The sequence below is a fragment of the Borostomias antarcticus genome (genome assembly GCF_949987555.1).
Source record: "Borostomias antarcticus genome assembly, chromosome: 11".
NCBI lineage: Eukaryota > Metazoa > Chordata > Actinopteri > Stomiiformes > Stomiidae > Borostomias > Borostomias antarcticus.
In genome coordinates this window covers 4,729,738-4,747,853 of record NC_140244.1, presented here as the reverse complement: position 1 = coordinate 4,747,853, position 18,116 = coordinate 4,729,738, and the positions used below count along the sequence as shown (strand labels likewise).

The 18,116-nt window shown below is 46.7% G+C and overlaps 1 protein-coding gene across 1 annotated transcript in view; it reads right to left on the bottom strand.

The window, feature by feature from the left end:
* Positions 1-18,116, bottom strand: part of ca16b (carbonic anhydrase XVI b) — a gene marked incomplete at both ends in the record, with an annotated part of 161,492 nt that overhangs the window by 52,115 nt on the left and 91,261 nt on the right. Inside the window, 2 exons of the mRNA XM_084445746.1 lie at positions 10,304-10,452; positions 15,588-15,767. Coding sequence (XP_084301872.1) covers positions 10,304-10,452; positions 15,588-15,767 — 329 coding nt within the window. The remainder of the gene's footprint in view (positions 1-10,303; positions 10,453-15,587; positions 15,768-18,116) is intronic.

Genomic DNA, 18,116 nt, shown 5'->3' with positions numbered 1-18,116 from the left:
ACAGAGCCTCTCTCTCTCAACCCCCCCAACCCCCCCAATGTCCCCGGGGATCGATCTATCCCATAATCCCCTCTTTCTGTCTCTTCTCTCTGCAGAATACTGCTGTCCAAATGTGTTCCTAGCCAGAATGATGCTGTCCAATAGTGTTCCTGGCCAGATTGATGCTGTCCAATAGTGTTCCTTCCCAGAATACTGCTGTCCAATAGTGTTGCTGACCAGAACGATGCTGTCCAATAGTGTTGCAGGCCAGAATACTGCTGTCCAATAGTGTTGCTGACCAGAACGATGCTGTCCAATAGTGTTGAAGGACAGATTGATGCTGTCCAATAGTGTTGCAGGACAGAATGAAGCTGTAGTCATCCTGGCAAGCGGGAGATTATGCTTTCAGTCTCATAGCCCAGTCTCATAGGGCTCTAATCACAGCTTCCTGTTAGTTCTGAGCAGGCTCCCTACACTCTAACTATAACTCTAACCCTAACCCTAGGACAGGTAGGCTCTTACCCTAACCCTCACCTTAACCCTAACCTCTGGGAAAGGTCGTACGGTAGGTGGAAGATACTGTAGTTGATTGATCCTCAGCTGGGAATTTGCCGAACAAAACTACAACACTTGACATGTGAGCATGTGCGAAATACGGGTCAACAGATCTAGGAAGGTTAACGGTACATCACCCTACCACGGTATCCGAAGGGCAAACCGCATCATCCGTAGAACTCGCGCATTCATTGGTAGCTTTACATAAACATAAGAGCATTCCCAACCAAGCCCTAAGCCTTCAGTCACGCATTGATCCAGCCAGAGCGCTCAACGGAGCGCTTCCAGAGGCCCCTCTTATCGGCTACTATCAGACTGGTCAATGCCTCCCCTGACCGGCTTGGCGTCTGACCAAGTCTGCTCTGTGGGAGGCGGAGCCTCTTTGGATAGGAGATGCAACTGTACAGTAATCATAACGGCGTACTACTTAGGCATGGTTACACATTCTAGCCATGCTGCTGTGAGATAGCGTTGTACACTTGTTTATTTGCAGTCCCGTGTGTGTGTGTGTGTGTGTGTGTTGAATATCTGCCTGCTGATTTGTGTGGCGGTGTTGCGGTAATCAGCCGAGCTTTAGAAGAGCCGACTCAGAGCCTGGAGCTCCTTCCGGGAAACACTGTCTGTATCAGATAATACCCAGAGCACACACACACACACACACACACACAAACACACACACACGCGAGAACTCACGCACGCACACACACGCACACGCACACATACACACACACACACACAGAAGGGATAGCAATGTGTTCAGCAGTGGCTGAACCACATCTAGCCAAGCTTTGTAACTGAGTGCTTGTGGACATGAGAAGAAGAAGAAACACACACACACACACACATCACACACACACACACACACACACACACACACACACACACACACACACACACACAGACTCTCTCTCTCTCTCTCTCTCCATTCATGCTACATTACATGAGTCATTTAGCTGACGCTTTTATCCAAAGTGACTTATAATAATAATAATATAATAATAAAATAAACATTTAACATAGGTCGTCAGTGTACCACTACTCACCAGAACTCGCATGTGTAGCTCCTTTCTAAACAAGTGACTAAGGTGCCGGCGTACTAACGTTTGCAAGCGCAGTGTAAACAGCGCCTTGGGCAGTCGGCAGCACGCTGTGCTTCTTCAGTTTTTCTGTAATGTGCGCGGGGAAAATATACAGTAGTGACTTGCTGAACGCAGTCTTGCTTTGTCCATAATTAGGCTACCTCTGTGTAATTGACTGCTTTAAATTATGAGGACTGATGTGGTAGGCTATCTTTAGGCTGGTCATGTTTGCTGTTGATGGTTTAATGTAATGATCACATCGGCCATGTATCCTATTTGCAAGTGGAGCCTAATGATCACTGTAGGCTATCCCTGGCATCTATTCATTTTCTAAAGCCAATTGTTTACAAAACCTTGTAGCCCTGAATGGTGCCAGTCGTAATCAGTGAATATCTGCATTGTGAATGCTCCAATTTTAATCCACGTTATAATTGTAATTTACTGCATTTGAATAATTTCAGGCCTTCTATCTGAGACCAATTTGTTTAATGGGCGAAGCGACCTCGGAAATATCAGAGTTGCATGAATATGGGATTATAAAAAATAACCTAAAAAACGGGCGCTGACATACTGTATTAGTACTGTACATCTGCCCCTAAGAACATAATCTAGTGCTTAAGGCAAAGTTCAAGAGTAAGCAGAGTCCTGCTAAACACTGCTGTGTGTCCTAGTGGTCTAGGTTAGGGGTTAGGGTTAGGTTAAGGTTAGGGTTACTGTAGGTTAGGGTTAGGTTTTTTTGAAACAGAGGTTCCCCAAGCAGTACACATAGAGAGAACTATTCCTCTCAAGGGTTGTCTCGTACAGCCATACTGATTCTCACACTTCGTTTTAGCTCTGTGCTAAAAGACATTTGGGCACCCCACCGGGAGCCGGGATCGAACCTGCGACCTTCTGCCCCCCCGGCCGGCCGCTCTACCCCCCGAGTTACGCGCTGACCCTTTAACACAACACGTGGGGGTCCATGTAGCATGTGCCGAGCATCCAGATCCTGCTAATTAAAGCTAATCAGTTTCCTCAGGAGTTCTGTAACCGCGGACAGTAATGGGGCCCATTTGTTGTGCGACTGGGAGCCGAGCGCGGGGGCCAACGGTCGTCCATCACCATTCAAACGTTATTAACTACATTAGCCCATCAGCCCCGAGCCCCACGGGCACCATTTACTCACTTAGTTTGGCACGCGGGCGGGCAGCTCCTAGTGAGAACACACTTAGGCAAAACCCGATACTCAATTATCAAATACTTCCACTGCGATAAAAAGAACACCTAGCGCAAGCTGTGAAGAACAGAACACTCGAAAGGCACAAAGATTCTGGGAAGGTTGGACGCCGTGCGCCGCCGGCGCAGTGAACCGTGTTAAAGAGCGCGTTAGGAGGCGCTGAAGGCGTTCGGTGTCGGTAGACTGGTGCCGAAGGGTTCATAGAGCATCAAGGCGTTAGATCGGCTCCGCATCACACATCTGCGATTACCCTCTGAGGGCCGGGAGCGGAGTAAACAGCCACGCGCGCGTCCTTCCGCTCTCATCCGGACTGGCTCAAACATCCACTTAGCATCGGCTCGTTAGAGACACGCGACCTAAATCGCCTTACGTGTGTGGATGAAACGCACGCGGTTTTAATGAGGTGTTCTGCTTACTTGAAAGTATTTGTATACATGTTTTGTGTACACAAAAGCTCACGCACACTCACAGCCAGGAGCCGGGACAAACAGCACGCCCAGAGAACGCCCCGCGCTCGCTCACACACACACCCACAGCCTCCTGCAGCACACTGCAATTCCATATCCCATGTATAATTAATCTGAGGTCGGTGAAACTGTAATACATTATTATAACAGATACCCCCTTGGCCTCCTGAGAGGGAAGTGGCTTGTTCATTTTTCATCGTGCCGTTGGAGCGAACAGGTGGTCCTCGTATCGATCTCACACTTCACTCACTTGAAAAAGGACTTGTCAGGTTGTGGGGGGTTATGGGGGAAGGTTTTATTTACCATCTGTTAGCCTTACATGTGAGACATATATATATACCTGCTACGACATATATTCAACCCATTTATCAATTCATAAACATAAAAAATGAAGAGAAAATGTCCTCATGCCATGAGACAACCAAATGGCCCAAAGCTTTTAGGCCTCCAGTGTTATTGACCCGACCGACTGACCGTAAATCACATGACTTCATACTTCGTCTTTTGGGACGTGCTAGAGTGTAATGTACTATGTTCCATATATCTAGAGAGACTGTAGACCTTAATGATGTTTATGTAAAATCCAAGATTCGACCACATCATTTCCTCCTCGTCCTCTCTCTCTCTCTCTCTCTCCCTCCCTCCCTCCCTCCGCATGGCCATGCACAGCTCCACAACGATGCGACAGCCTGCAGGGAAGAAGTCAACAGCCTGACACAGTGGCGCCAGGGGAACAACCCTCTCTCTCAGCGTTGCCGAAACTGATCTGGACTGTAGGGAGAGAGAGCAGAGAGGCTCGATCAGTGGGTCCACTGTAGAGAGAGTCTACGAGTTCCTCGGTGTCCACATCACTGACGGACCTAGCCCGCTGGGACATGTGGTGAAGAAGACCCAGCGACACCTCTTTCACCTCAGGCAACTGAAAATGTCTGGGCATGGGGCCCAAGATCCTATGGGCCGTCTACAGGGGCACGACTGACAGCATCCTGACTGGGGACATCACAGCGTGGTGTGGGAACTGCTCTTTCCTCAACAGGGAAGCAGAGGGTAGTGTGGACTGTCCGGCGCATCAGTGGATGTGAGCATCCCTCCGTCCGAGAGCTATAGAGCGGTCAGAGTGCCAGTAAAGCTCATAGGATCATCACTGACCCCAGCTACCCCAATCATGGCCTGTTTCAGCCGCTGCCATCTGGCAAACTGTATCGCAGACTCAAGGCTCTGGGACAGGAGCAAGAACCTCACTCTCTGTCCTCAGAGATAATATCTCACTCTGTCCTCAGAGATAATACTTCACTCTGTCCTCAGAGATAATATCTCACTCTGTCCTCAGAGATAATACTTCACTCTGTCCTCAGAGATAATATCTCACTCTCTGTCCTCAGAGATAATATCTCACTCTGTCCTCAGAGATAATATCTCACTCTGTCCTCAGAGATAATATCTCACTCTGTCCTCAAGAGATAATTTCTCACTCTGTCCTCAGAGATAATATCTCACTCTGTCCTCAAGAGATAATTTCTCACTCTGTCCTCAAGAGGTAATATCTCACTCTGTCCTCAGAGATAATATCTCACTCTCTGTCCTCAAGAGATAATTTCTCACTCTATCCTCAGAGATAATATCTCACTCTGTCCTCAGAGATAATATCTCACTCTGTCTTCAGAGATAATACTTCACTCTGTCCTCAGAGATAATATCTCACTCTCTGTCCTCAGAGATAATATCTCACTCTGTCCTCAGAGATAATATCTCACTCTGTCCTCAGAGATAATATCTCACTCTGTCCTCAAGAGATAATTTCTCACTCTGTCCTCAGAGATAATATCTCACTCTGTCCTCAGAGATAATCTCACTCTGTCCTCAAGAGATAATTTCTCACTCTGTCCTCAGAGATAATACCTCACTCTCTGTCCTCAGAGAAAATATCTTACTCTGTCCTCGAGAGATAATATCTCACTCTCTGTCCTCAGAGAAAATATCTCACTCTCTGTCCTCAGAGATAATATCTCACTCTGTCCCCAGAGATAATATCTCACTCTCTGTCCTCAGAGATAATATCTCACTCTGTCCCCAGAGATAATATCTCACTCTCTGTCCTCAGAGATAATATCTCACTCTGTCCTCAGAGATAATATCTCACTCTGTCCTCAGAGATAATATCTCACTCTGTCCTCAAGAGATAATTTCTCACTCTGTCCTCAGAGATAATATCTCACTCTGTCCTCAGAGATAATATCTCACTCTGTCCTCAAGAGATAATTTCTCACTCTGTCCTCAGAGATAATACCTCACTCTCTGTCCTCAGAGAAAATATCTTACTCTGTCCTCGAGAGATAATATCTCACTCTCTGTCCTCAGAGATAATATCTCACTCTCTGTCCTCAGAGATAATATCTCACTCTGTCCTCAGAGATAATATCTCACTCTGTCCTCAGAGATAATACTTCACTCTGTCCTCAGAGATAATATCTCACTCTCTGTCCTCAGAGATAATATCTCTCTCTGTCCTCAGAGATAATACTTCACTCTGTCCTCAGAGATAATATCTCACTCTCTGTCCTCAGAGATAATATCTCACTCTGTCCTCAGAGATAATATCTCACTCTGTCCTCAAGAGATAATTTCTCACTCTGTCCTCAGAGATAATATCTCACTCTGTCCTCAAGAGATAGTTTCTCACTCTGTCCTCAGATATAATATCTCACTCTGTCCTCAATAGATAATATCTCACTCTGTCCTCAGAGATAATATCTCACTCTCTGTCCTCAAGAGATAATTTCTCACTCTGTCCTCAGAGATAATATCTCACTCTGTCCTCAGAGATAATATCTCACTCTGTCCTCAGAGATAATACTTCACTCTGTCCTCAGAGATAATATCTCACTCTCTGTCCTCAGAGATAATACTTCACTCTGTCCTCAGAGATAATATCTCACTCTCTGTCCTCAGAGATAATATCTCACTCTGTCCTCATAGATAATATCTCACTCTGTCCTCAGAGATAATATCTCACTCTGTCCTCAGAGATAATATCTCACTCTGTCCTCAAGAGATAATTTCTCACTCTGTCCTCGAGAGATAATATCTCACTCTCTGTCCTCAGAGATAATATCTCACTCTCTGTCCTCAGAGATAATATCTCACTCTGTCCCCAGAGATAATATCTCACTCTCTGTCCTCAAGAGATAATTTCTCACTCTGTCCTCAGAGAAAATATCTCACTCTGTCCTCAGAGATAATATCTCACTCTGTCCTCAGCAATACTATTTCATTCAGTCCTCAGAGATAATATCTCACTCTGTCCTCTGAGATATTATCTCACTCTGTCCTCAGAGAAAATATCTCATTCAGTCCTCAGAGGTAATATCTCACTCTCTGTCCTCAGAGATACAGTATCTACACTGTACTGTATCTCACTGTCCTCAGAGAGATTATTTTCACCAGATCCTGTACATTGCGTGCTACTCCCTTACAGTATTCTTGTATGTAGGGCTGTCCCCTGAATGCAAATGAATGCCGCACAGGAACCACAGCACGTCTCGCCTGCCGGGCCGTGGAGCCTAACCACCTGCTCCACAACAGGCTCACTACAACAGCGGAGCCTTCCCAGCATCTCAAATCCAAACACCCTTTTGTTCCTGCCGCACGGGATCTCCTGCAGCAATGAAGAGATCTTAAAATCAGCGAGGCAGGATGGGCGGACCACACCTGGCGTGTGGAGTGGGAGGCAAAAACCACCAGACTCCGTGATTTCATCCCGGCCGCCGGCCCTTCCCCTCCCGGGATGGATCTACCCAGACTGGCGTGGGTGAGGCTTAACCAGGACCGGCGTCAGACGCCCTGCTCTGGTTTGAGCGGGCGAATCTGATTCGACTCACTGAATTCAGAGTCGGGTACAGCCCTATTTGTATGAAAAACATGTCTGTCTGTCTCTCTTTCTCATCTTTAAATTTCTCGTTGCGTACTTAGGACAGGCATGAGGAACTGATTAGTGATGATAAGATATTGTAAAAACAAGCGATGACAAGAATTCCAATGTATCCGTACTTGTATTTGATACACATGGCAAATACATATTCTATTCTATTCAACTCTCTCTCTCTCTCTCTCTCTCTCTCCCTCTGTGTCTGTGTGCATGTGTGTGTGTGTGTGTGTGTGTGTGTTTGTCCACATTCCTGTTTCAGGCTGTTTCAATCTCTCCCTAGTCTCACAAAGCCAGACTTATCTCCACACTGTTTGCTCTGTGCCAGTGCTGGAGGAAGGTCTGGCTGGACTCATTACCATTCGGGGATAGAGGGAGCAAAACACTTTAAACCAATCACAATCGCCTTCGGTGGAGCCATTGCTACAGTAGGTTGTTGTTGTTATTTCATGTAGTCTGGATTGAATCTGATTGGGTGGACAAGAGATTTCACCGCCACTGATTGGGCAGTAGTAATCGAATGACAAGGCTTATCCCCAAAACATACATCCACTGAGTCAGAATAGTCTCTCCCCAGCAGACAGTAGCTGAGGTCAGAGGTCAAGTAAGTTTCCTGTGTGAGTGAGCATTCTTTAACTGCGGCGCGAGGTTTCAGCAAGTAGGCCCTCTTCAGTCCACTGCTACAGCACTCCACTTCCTGTCTGTGTGCCGGCCAGTCTTCAAGGTGAAAAGGCGTTTCCTCATTGCGCCGCTCACAGCGTCTCAACCCTTTCCCCAAGTCCAGACCGGCGGTCTCTCAAGGGCTCCGCGCCAGACAGTCCAGGCCGGCCGTCTCTGGAGGGCCCCATGCTCGACAGTCCAGCCCGGCCGTGTCTGAGTGCCCCATGCTAAACTGGAAGCTGTTGGAGGACGAGGGTCATCCACCCTTCCATTTCAATCCATTTATCATTTCAACGAGACACTCTGAACGAGGTCTGAAAATATACCAGACTTCCTTCCAAGCAAATGTCAAAGCTATCCACTGTGGCCTGTCTGCTGGGCCATGATGAACACTCAAGGAAGCCTCCGGAATCCGCCCCAGGCTCCAGCCTCCAGCCCCCAGCCTCTGGGCCCCAGCCTCTAGCCTCCAGCCCTCAGGCTCCAGCCTCTAGGTCCCAGCCCCCAGCCTCTAGGCTCCAAGCCCCAGCCTCTAGCCTCCAGCCCCCAGTCTCCAACCGCCAGTCCCCAGCCTTCATACCCCAGCCTCTAGCCTTCAGCCTCCAGGTCCCAGCCTCTATTATCCAGGGCCCAGCCTCTGGGCCCCAACCCCCAGCCTCCAGGCTCAGGGTAAAGGCTGTTCTCCAGCAAAAATACAACTGAGGGAAAGGATCTAAGCCAGTGGTTCTTAACCTGGGTTCGATCGAACCCCAGGGGTTCGGTGAGTCAGTCTCAGGGGTTCGGCGGAGGTCAAGACACACACCCGACTCATATGATTCGTGATGACACGCCCCGCTTGGCCATCATTGGCAACAGCAGAAGTCACACTGATTTGCAGTAAATATTCATTATTATGTTTTTGTTTTTGTGTGAAAATCATGTTTTGATGGTTTTGTTCTTTGAACACAGTGATGTTGATGCACGGTTCATTTTGTGCACCAGTAAAATATATACCTATGTTTTGAATTTGAAAAAATCATATTTTATTTTTCCAATTAAGAAGGGTTCGGTGAATGCGCATATGAAACTGGTGGGGTTCAGTACCTCCAACAAGGTTAAGAATCACTGATCTAAGCATTAGGAGGACAGTACCTGCATATACAGTACATTCAATCCTGTGCTCTTACTGTACACACATATGCACACGCAAGTTGTTATGATGACTTACTAACTCATAAAAAGTTATACTTTCAGTATAGAATCAGATGGAAATTATCTCCATCAGTCATCAGTTGTGTGTATGGTGTTGAGTGTACAGTGTTGTGTGTATGGTGTTGAGTGTACGGTGTTGTGTGTATGGTGTTGTGTGTACAGTGTTGTATGTACATGTTGTGTCCCCAATGTTGTGTGTATAGTGTTGTGTGTATAGTGTTGTGTGTATAGTGTTGTGTGTCACAGTGTTGTGTGTCACAGTGTTGTGTGTAACAGTGTTGTGTGTACCTGGGTTTCCGTTAGAGAAAAGCGGTACCGGTCAATGTGTCTGGGAAGATTAGACTTTTCCGGACAAACTGGAGAAATTCTGGTCAATATATTATAATATAATATTAGGCCTATTATAGGTGTTTGTCGTGGTGATTGGCCGTTGTGTAGCTTATATATGCCATTTATTGTCTCATTTTGCATCTGTATGATTAAATGTGTGATAGGCTGTCATGATTCCATGCACTAGGACTATATGTAATTGCACAGCCACAAAAATAGTCACCTTTGAATTGTGACTGTAGGCTAGAACATGAATGTTTATTTCAATTGCATGAATCGGATTTGAGGATGTAGGCTAATTGGTATGGGATGCGCGACAGTAATATGTGTTTAGTAATTTCTCTTTCCAGTTTTAGCCTTTTTATCAATAAAACAGCGTCATTATAACCACGGACATCGCAGTAGGCTATGAGGATGAGGAGGACATAACTGTTGAGAAACAACTGATAGGCGGGCTGGGCTAAATAAAGAAATGCCACAATGCATGTCTAGATATAAAACATTTGTATTTAAAAGTGCAAGAGGTTAGGCAACATGTAGGCTTCTCGTAACATTTTAATTTAAGGCCTACGGCTGCGCTGATTGGAATTCATAGGCTAGGCCTAAAGCCTAATTTCGGCCTTTTATCAGATAGGCTAAAATAGAACAAAACTCTTTTAAAATAGATATAGCCTACTTAAGTAGTAGTGTTGTGTGTGCAGTGTTGTGTGTACGGTGTTGTGTGTACGGTGTTGTGTGTACGGTGTTGTGTGTATAGTGTTGTGTGTACAGTGTTGTGTGTACGGAGTTGTGTGTACTGTGTTGTGTGTGCGTACTTGTGTGTATAGTGTTGTGTGTACAGTGTTGTGTGTACAGAGTTGAGCGTATAGTGTTGAGTGTATAAAGTTGTGTGTTCAGTTTGTCTCACCTCCACAGGGAATCTCCTGCCGTTGATGCGGTGTTCAGAGCCCTCAGAGCCGTTGTTCTGGCCCCAGTGGAACTCAACCTTCTCTGCCCTGAACCTCCCAGGCAGGCCGGCTCCCTGAACAAAGTAGTCATCCTTCAGCATGATGGCCACTGAGAGAGAGAGAGAGAGAGAGAGAGAGAGAGAGAGAGAGTTGTTGTGAAGACAATAGTGCCGTCTGGTTACATATCGCTCCGCCTCCCTGATTACAGAGAGAACCATATAGATCCGAACAAACTAATTGGGTTCAGCGATAGTTATACTTGAAAAATTATGTATAAAAACGTCCTCATATTCGATTTGAATTTTCTGCTCTGTGGAGTCTTTAATTGAGTTTTCTTTGAACGCTAGCCAGTTTGGCTCAATTGCGCTAGCATTAGCGAGCCGTGAACGCCCAAACGAGAGACGCCATGGAATCAGCTGGAAATGATCTCCATCAGTCACAAACATTATGGGTAAATCGAAAATGAGGCCCAATGTCCACAATTCCAGACTATTGCTTTAAGACCATTTAGAACTAGAAAATGTGTTCAGTAGCGCACGGGCCTCTGCCAAGGATGCAGCCTGTCCACAAAGAGTTGCAGTGCCACGCCCACCGTCACATGCCCTTCTGGCCACCTGGTGTCATGTAAGGTTCTGAGTTAAACCATGCCATCCAACTTCAGCTTGTTCCTGGGCATGGCCTGGTGATGTTGACTCCAGTGTTGTGTGTACGGTGTTGTGTGTACTGTGTTGTGTTTACGGTGTTGTGTGTACGGTGTTGTGTGTACAGTGTTGTGTGTCCTGTGTTGTGTGTGCAGTGTTGTGTGTGCGGTGTGTACGGTGTTGTGTGTGCGGTGTTGTGTGTGCAGTGTTGTGTGTTGTGCGGTGTTGTGTGTGCAGTGTTCTGTGTACGCTATTGTGTGTACGGTGTTGTGTGTGCAGTGTTGTGTGTACAGCGTTGTTTGTATTGTGTTGTGTGTGCAGTGTTGTGTGTTGTGCGGTGTTGTGTGTGCAGTGTTCTGTGTACGCTATTGTGTGTACGGTGTTGTTTGTGCGGTGTTGTGTGTACGGTGTTGTGTGTGCAGTGGTGTGTGTGCGGTGTTGTGTGTACGGTGTTGTGTGTACGGTGTTGTGTGTGCGGTGTTGTGTGTACGGTGTTGTGTGTGCAGTGTTGTGTGTGCGGTGTTGTGTTTACGGTGTTGTGTGTGCGGTGTTGTGTGTGTGCTGTTGTGTGTGCGCTGTTGTGTGTACGGTGTTGTGTGTGCAGTGTTGTGTGTGCGGTGTGTACAGTGTTGTGTGTGCGGTGTTGTGTGTGCGGTGTTGTGTGTGCGGTGTTGTGTGTGCGGTGGTGTGTGTGCGGTGTTGTGTGTGCGGTGTTGTGTGCGCAGTGTTGTGTATGCGGTGTTGTGTGTGCGGTGTGTACAGTGTTGTGTGTGCGGTGTTGCGTGTGCAGTGTTGTGTGTGCGGTGTGTACAGTGTTGTGTGTACAGTGTTGCGTGTGCGGTGTTGTGTGTGCGGTGTGTACAGTGTTGCGTGTGCGGTGTTGTGTGTGCCGTGTTGTGTGTGCGGTGTTGTGTGCGCAGTGTTGTGTTTACAGAGAGAGAGCAAAAACCAGGGGAGAATCGGAGCAGAAAGTGAGCAATGTTCTTTCAAAGATAGCAGGGATATCTTGTTTGTCGGAAATGTGAAATGTGTTTCTACAATCATGTCTCTCTGAGACAACGTCCGTCTGGATGACTGCTTGGATCCAAGACAGTTCACTTTAATTTCCTCCTCAATTATTTTCTTGGCTGCCACATCAAAAGAGTTCAGTGCTTTTCTGTTTCTCTAATCATTGGTATTGAAGATCCCTGATGACACACTCATTCAAATATCGTTATGTTCAACAGACCCCAGAAGACAGGCTCTGAACCCTCACAGTTACAAATAAAGTTATGCAGAAATTTGCCTTCAATTAACCCCTGCAACCTCCAGTAAATAGACGGGGTCAAGGAGATATCTGTGTTAGATTAAAGCTCGGGTTGTTTGCTGCAGTTTGCATCGTACTGTACAACGCCTAGCTCTTTAATTACGATCCTAAATAGCTATGACATCTTTCTTTTTATAACCGCATGAGACTCATAGATTTCAGAGAATGTGACTTTGCATCTCCTTTTCAAGTTTGGCCGGCTTATTTCCCGTGGCACCAACGTTAGTAAATGCGAAGATTGAGTCGGAGCTTTTAAAGTGTCGGGAGACGACAGTCGGTGGTGAAGCTGAGTCCCTCCGGCGCCGGTCTGTTTACAGCAGGAGTCCTTGGGAGTTCAGCCAGTGTTCTTCTGGCCTGTTCCTGACCGGACCCAGAAGCCGGCAGGATCTTCCAGCGGACATCTTTGCTAAATTAGAGCCCTTGTGTTGGCTGTGCGGCCCGATCCTGTAGTGTGTAGGGTGTAGGGTTCAGCCCTCTTCTCCAGAGGACATGGAGAAGCCTCTTAATCACAACGAAAGCCAACCAGACAGATGAACACCAACACTAACAAACACAGGATGTGGGTAAACACAGACCAGGGTGAGAGAGGGAGTCAGAGAGAGAGAGGGGGCGTTGAAAGTAGAAGCCAGACAGGATGTTAGTTTATATGATTTTTAGTTATTGTGGTTTGCTTGTTGGATTCTGCCTAGCCATTTGCTCTTCCACCACCTATTATCACATCAGGGCCCACAATGGAAATAAGTCTTTATTGTGTTATTCTTGGCAATGCCCTTGGCAATTGCTTTTAAGCTATGATGTAATCATTTGTGGCTTTAATGTTTCTACTGTCGACTAAGCTAAAGAAGCAGATACGAATGTAATGGAGATGGATAGGCAGCTCCTGTGAAGACACACAAGGCGATCTGCCTGCAGTTGAAACAGCCAGCACAGGTCAGGTTAAAGGTCGTTTTACATGTATACTTCTGCGTAAACGGAAAGCGTACAGATGCAGAGAAGCCTCAGAGACGCGACGCGCACATCCAGACAAATGTCACAACGCGACAAGCTACGCAGAGGTTTGATTGGACTTCGGTGTACGAGGGCGGGACTTCCGGTCATACATGTCACATCCGTTTTCTTGTAAACAAGCAAGCCGGGGCAAATATGGATCAATTCGAGGAGATGCTAGCGGAGCAAGTTCGCAAATACCAAATACCGGCACCTGTAGGCTACGATGCAAGCTCGAAGGACTATAAAAAAAAATAAACGTGTCATTTAATTCATGGAGGGAAATCGCTGAGGTACTTAATGCTGAGTTGCCTAACAAGTGGAAACACATCCGGGACAGACCTGTACGAATGAAAAAAAAAAGATGTCCATGTCCAAAAAGAGCGGCAGTGCAGGGGGGGGAGAAGATCCCACCATTTTACATAATGGTGGCTGCTGCCTTTCAGAAAGCATAGAGAGACGGACAGCAACAGCAACACGGTCTGCGCAATCGGCCGCTGTACCGTGAATGACTAGTGCGCCCGAGGTGACGCACAGAACGCACACACGCGTCCGCGCAGAGGCGTAAAACACGCTTAGCGAGGCTCAGCACGCAGTCCTCAAGCCTCCAGAAACGGCTCTCCGCTGCTATTTGAGCAAGGTATTGCAAGTCACGAGACGCGTGTATTGTCTTTGGCAGTGCCACACTTTTGTGGGGAAAAAGGGATGCCTATCCCTTTGGCCTAGGGCCAAAAAAAACATTAGTGTGCAGTTGCTGTGGGCCACGGAGCCAAGGAAAACACTACTGTGCATATGCCGTGGTTTACAGCAAATACAAATATCATGTTCGATTTGCTTCATGCGCTGGGTCAGCAACTTTCCTTGGAATGAATGGGCGGCCATCCTTCAATGCCTCATCTAGTTCTCTTAAACATCCATGGCAGTCCTAAGAGTCCGCAGATATTTATTTATTTATTTGGGGGGGGGGGGGGGGGGGGGGTCTTGAACTGTGTGCCATCTCTTGTTTCGGGTTCTCGTGTAGCTTCATGTTAAAGTTGCTCTGTGACAGCATATCAGTAAAAAGCTCTACACAAATATTGATGCAGATTATTGATGCAGAGCTGTAATCCTGTGTGAGGGAGGGAGGCAGACACACACAGGTAGGCAGAGAGACAGACAGACAGACAGACAGACAGACAGACAGACAGACAGACAGACAGACAGACAGACAGACAGACAGACAGGAAAAGAGACAGGCAGAGACAGACAGACAGATAAACGGACAGGAAACTAGACGGACAGTGAGACAGACAGACAGACACAGACAGACAGGACAGTAGAGAGACAGGCTGGTCCTTGGAGTTTCATTAGAGATGCTAGCCTGAGTTCCATTATGCTAGCCTGAGTTTCATTAGAAATGCTAGCCTGTGTTTCATTAGAGATGCTAACGTAGAAATAACGTAGGCTATTTACAAACATGTAATACGATTATCTAGGTAAACTAGCCATTTCTGACAATACGATTGGTTGCGGGAGGGATCCCAGCGCGTGTGGTGTGTGTGTGGGCGAGCAAGGGAGAGAGGACGACAGGACGTGAAGGCAGCAAAAAAGTTCTCTCTCGTCGTGACTTGTGAGCTGAGCTCACTTCCTTGTCAACACAATAATTCCCCAAATGACCAGAAAAAGTAGCTAGATTTGTCACTAGTCGTTTTTCATGAAATAAGTCGCCAGGGGGGTCTGGAAAGTCGCTAAATCTACCGACAAAGTCGCTAAATTGGCATCACTGTTTGCTTATAGAGGCTGGTTTGAGATTTTCCTTGGAAATGTTTAGTGGAGGACTAATGGTGCCATCTTGTGCTAGGCACGGTGTAAAGTTGTTAAATAATAATAATAATAATTAAATGTACTAACTCATTCTAATCAATTAGTTAATTAAATTACTTTTTCCCTCTTTCACTTTGTCCTGTCAATGAGAGTCTGTATGTTCCTACAGGTCACACAATAATACAGTCGGTTCTCAACCCATTATACTGTATATTCGCCCTGGACTTCTAGAACAAAATGTTCCCACAGGTTATCACAACCAGACTCACAATGAACAGAATAATAGAAAACTTTCACTTAATTAACTTAACATAATTAAATTAAACTTAAAATTCAGTAATGTATCAATTATCATGCAAATTACTGTCAAAAATCCACATTTAAATAGATCAGGATGAAGTCTTAAGGTGTACTCCCTTCATACTTAATTAAATCGGGCACTGAAATGGAACATGAGGGTCAGAGCTGTCTGCAGCTGGGCCTCTGTCTGGGGCAGTCACTGCTCACCTGTCTTGCCTGTGTTCTTCATGGAGGTCTTGTTGGAGGAGTCTGCAGAGAAGCCGTCCAGCGTCAGCTCCTGGCACTCCTGGGACACCTGGGTGTCCTCGTCCACAATGTCCACAGGTGACTGGTTCTTCTCTCCGCACTCGGGGTAGTTGGAGGCCCAGCCAGCTGGCCCGTGGATCCCTGGAAGGAGAGTGGGGGCAGCGAGTTAACGCCGACCGATCTACAGTCCGATCTTCACCTGGTAGAACGGAACGTCACCTGGTCCAAAGAACATCACCTGGTCAACAGACATTAGCCAAGCCTGGCAATGCTGGGCTCATTGTGGCTCTCCCCCCTATAAACACATGACTGGTTAGCCTACAAGTGATTAACCACTACGGCATGCGGATTAGCCGACAAACATGGTGGTTAGCTTACAGACATGGTAGTTAGCCTACCGACGTGGTTAGCCTACAAACATGGTGGTTAGCCTACAAACACGGTGGTTAGCCTACAGACATGGTGGTTAGCCTACAGACATGGTGATTAGCCTACAAACATGGTGGTTAGCCTACAAACACGGTGGTTAGCCTACAGACATGGTGGTTAGCACACAACCGGGGACAGCAGCCTGGTCCTCACACAGGAGAGGCGGGGGTCGAGAGAGAGGGAGAGATAGGGGAGAGAGGGAGAGAGAGAGGAAGAGGGAGGGGGCAGTGGGGGAAAGAGGTAGCATTCCACTGCAAATAATCTCTGCAGCTAGAGTCAAGAAGCAGCTTCCTCCAGCACCCTAATCCACAGTCTGCTGGTTTAATCCTCCATCCCTCCACCACACACATTCTACAAATGAATAATCCACAGTCGACATGGGGTCCGCTTGATCTGCGCTGGCCTACAATGGGCCCATGGAACACCTGGCTGCAGGTTCAAAGGGCTGGAGAGAGCAGCATGCACTCAACCATCTCTGGGCAAAACATATAATGTTTGATCCTGGCTCCGACAAATACAAACAGCAGGTACCATTTTCAAGTGTTTCACGAGAAATACTTTCCATGTTTTTCCTCAGCAAGTACCCCTTGGACATTTGTGAAAACTGAAAGTGAGTGTTCTTCGTAGATAATGTGAATCCGACCAGGTTTTTAAGATCGCTTTCTCTTCGACCAGAGCATTCAAAACACAGATGGGTGTGGAGGCCAGCAGGCATCTCAACACACCAGCACGTGGACACACACACACACACACACACACACACACTGAAGTCATCCACAAAGTCATCTATAAAATGAATTTGCTAGCTTATCCGTTTCCTACCACTAAAGAGTTAAGAAGCCTGACTGATGCTCAGATTTGTCTATTGTACTAAATTAGGATGAATGGTCTTCCCCCCGTTCCTCACACAGGTGCTGCGAGCACATTGATTGGTGAGGTCTGGGTTCCGTGGAAAGCCAGTTCTCTGTATTGGGGCTCCGTCTCTCACTAATGGCCATATCAGCAAGCAGGAGTGAAGTCATCAGTCATCACTTTAGCGTAACCAATATGTCTGTACCAGTGTCACTCTAATATCTCACACCTGGGAAGAAGCCCCTACACATACACACGCCACACACACACACACACACACACACACACACACACACACACACACACACACACACACACACACACACACACACACACACACACACACACACACACACACACACACAGTAGTGATACCAGAAGCAGCAGATAAGGGAACATTCTTACAGTAATGCTGCTTCTTAGTCAAAGGTGCTGCAGCCTGTTCAGAGAGAAGCTGTACCCTCACATATAGAGAGTGGTGAGAACGGTGTGTCTGAGCGAAGCTTTATATATATATAATTTAAAAAAATGCTGAAACAACGAAGGGGAACTCACAGCCGCTCCCATTGGCACCCCCCCCCCCCCCCCCCAAAAAAATAAAAAAAGAGAAAAATACTAGACCGACCGGCAATGCACAGGGACGACTATTCTAGTCGTTTGATGGTCGACTATTCGACTAGTTGACTAGTCTGTGAAACCCCTAATGTAGAGCAAAAACAGCAGATCCCCAGGCACTCAAAACCAGAAGGCTAGGAAGGTAGGATAAAAACGCCTTTATTCAGTCATCTTGGGCTAAAAAATATTCAAAACCGACATGTTTCGACCGCACTGGTCTTCTTCGGGGCAGAGAATGGTACGATATCATGATATGCCTTCTGGTTTTGAGTGCCTGGGGACCTGCTGTTTTTGCATTGAAGTTTCCCTTCGTAACTCCGAGAGCACCTGAAAGACTTGTATTATTACCCTGTTCTCACCTGAGCGCCAAGTTGAATCTGCTCTAGTTCCCTAATGTAGAGCATTGAAGAGCAGCGAGAGCAGCGAGAGCAGCCTGTCTAAGGACACAACTTCAGCTTCCTCTCTTTATGTTCTCGGTTTAACTGCGACATAAATCCATGTTGAGTGTGTCAGCACACAGGCAGAAAAACTGCCTATAAATAAACAGGCACATAAAGCAATACGACACACTCTCAGTAAACCCTTCCCCAGAAT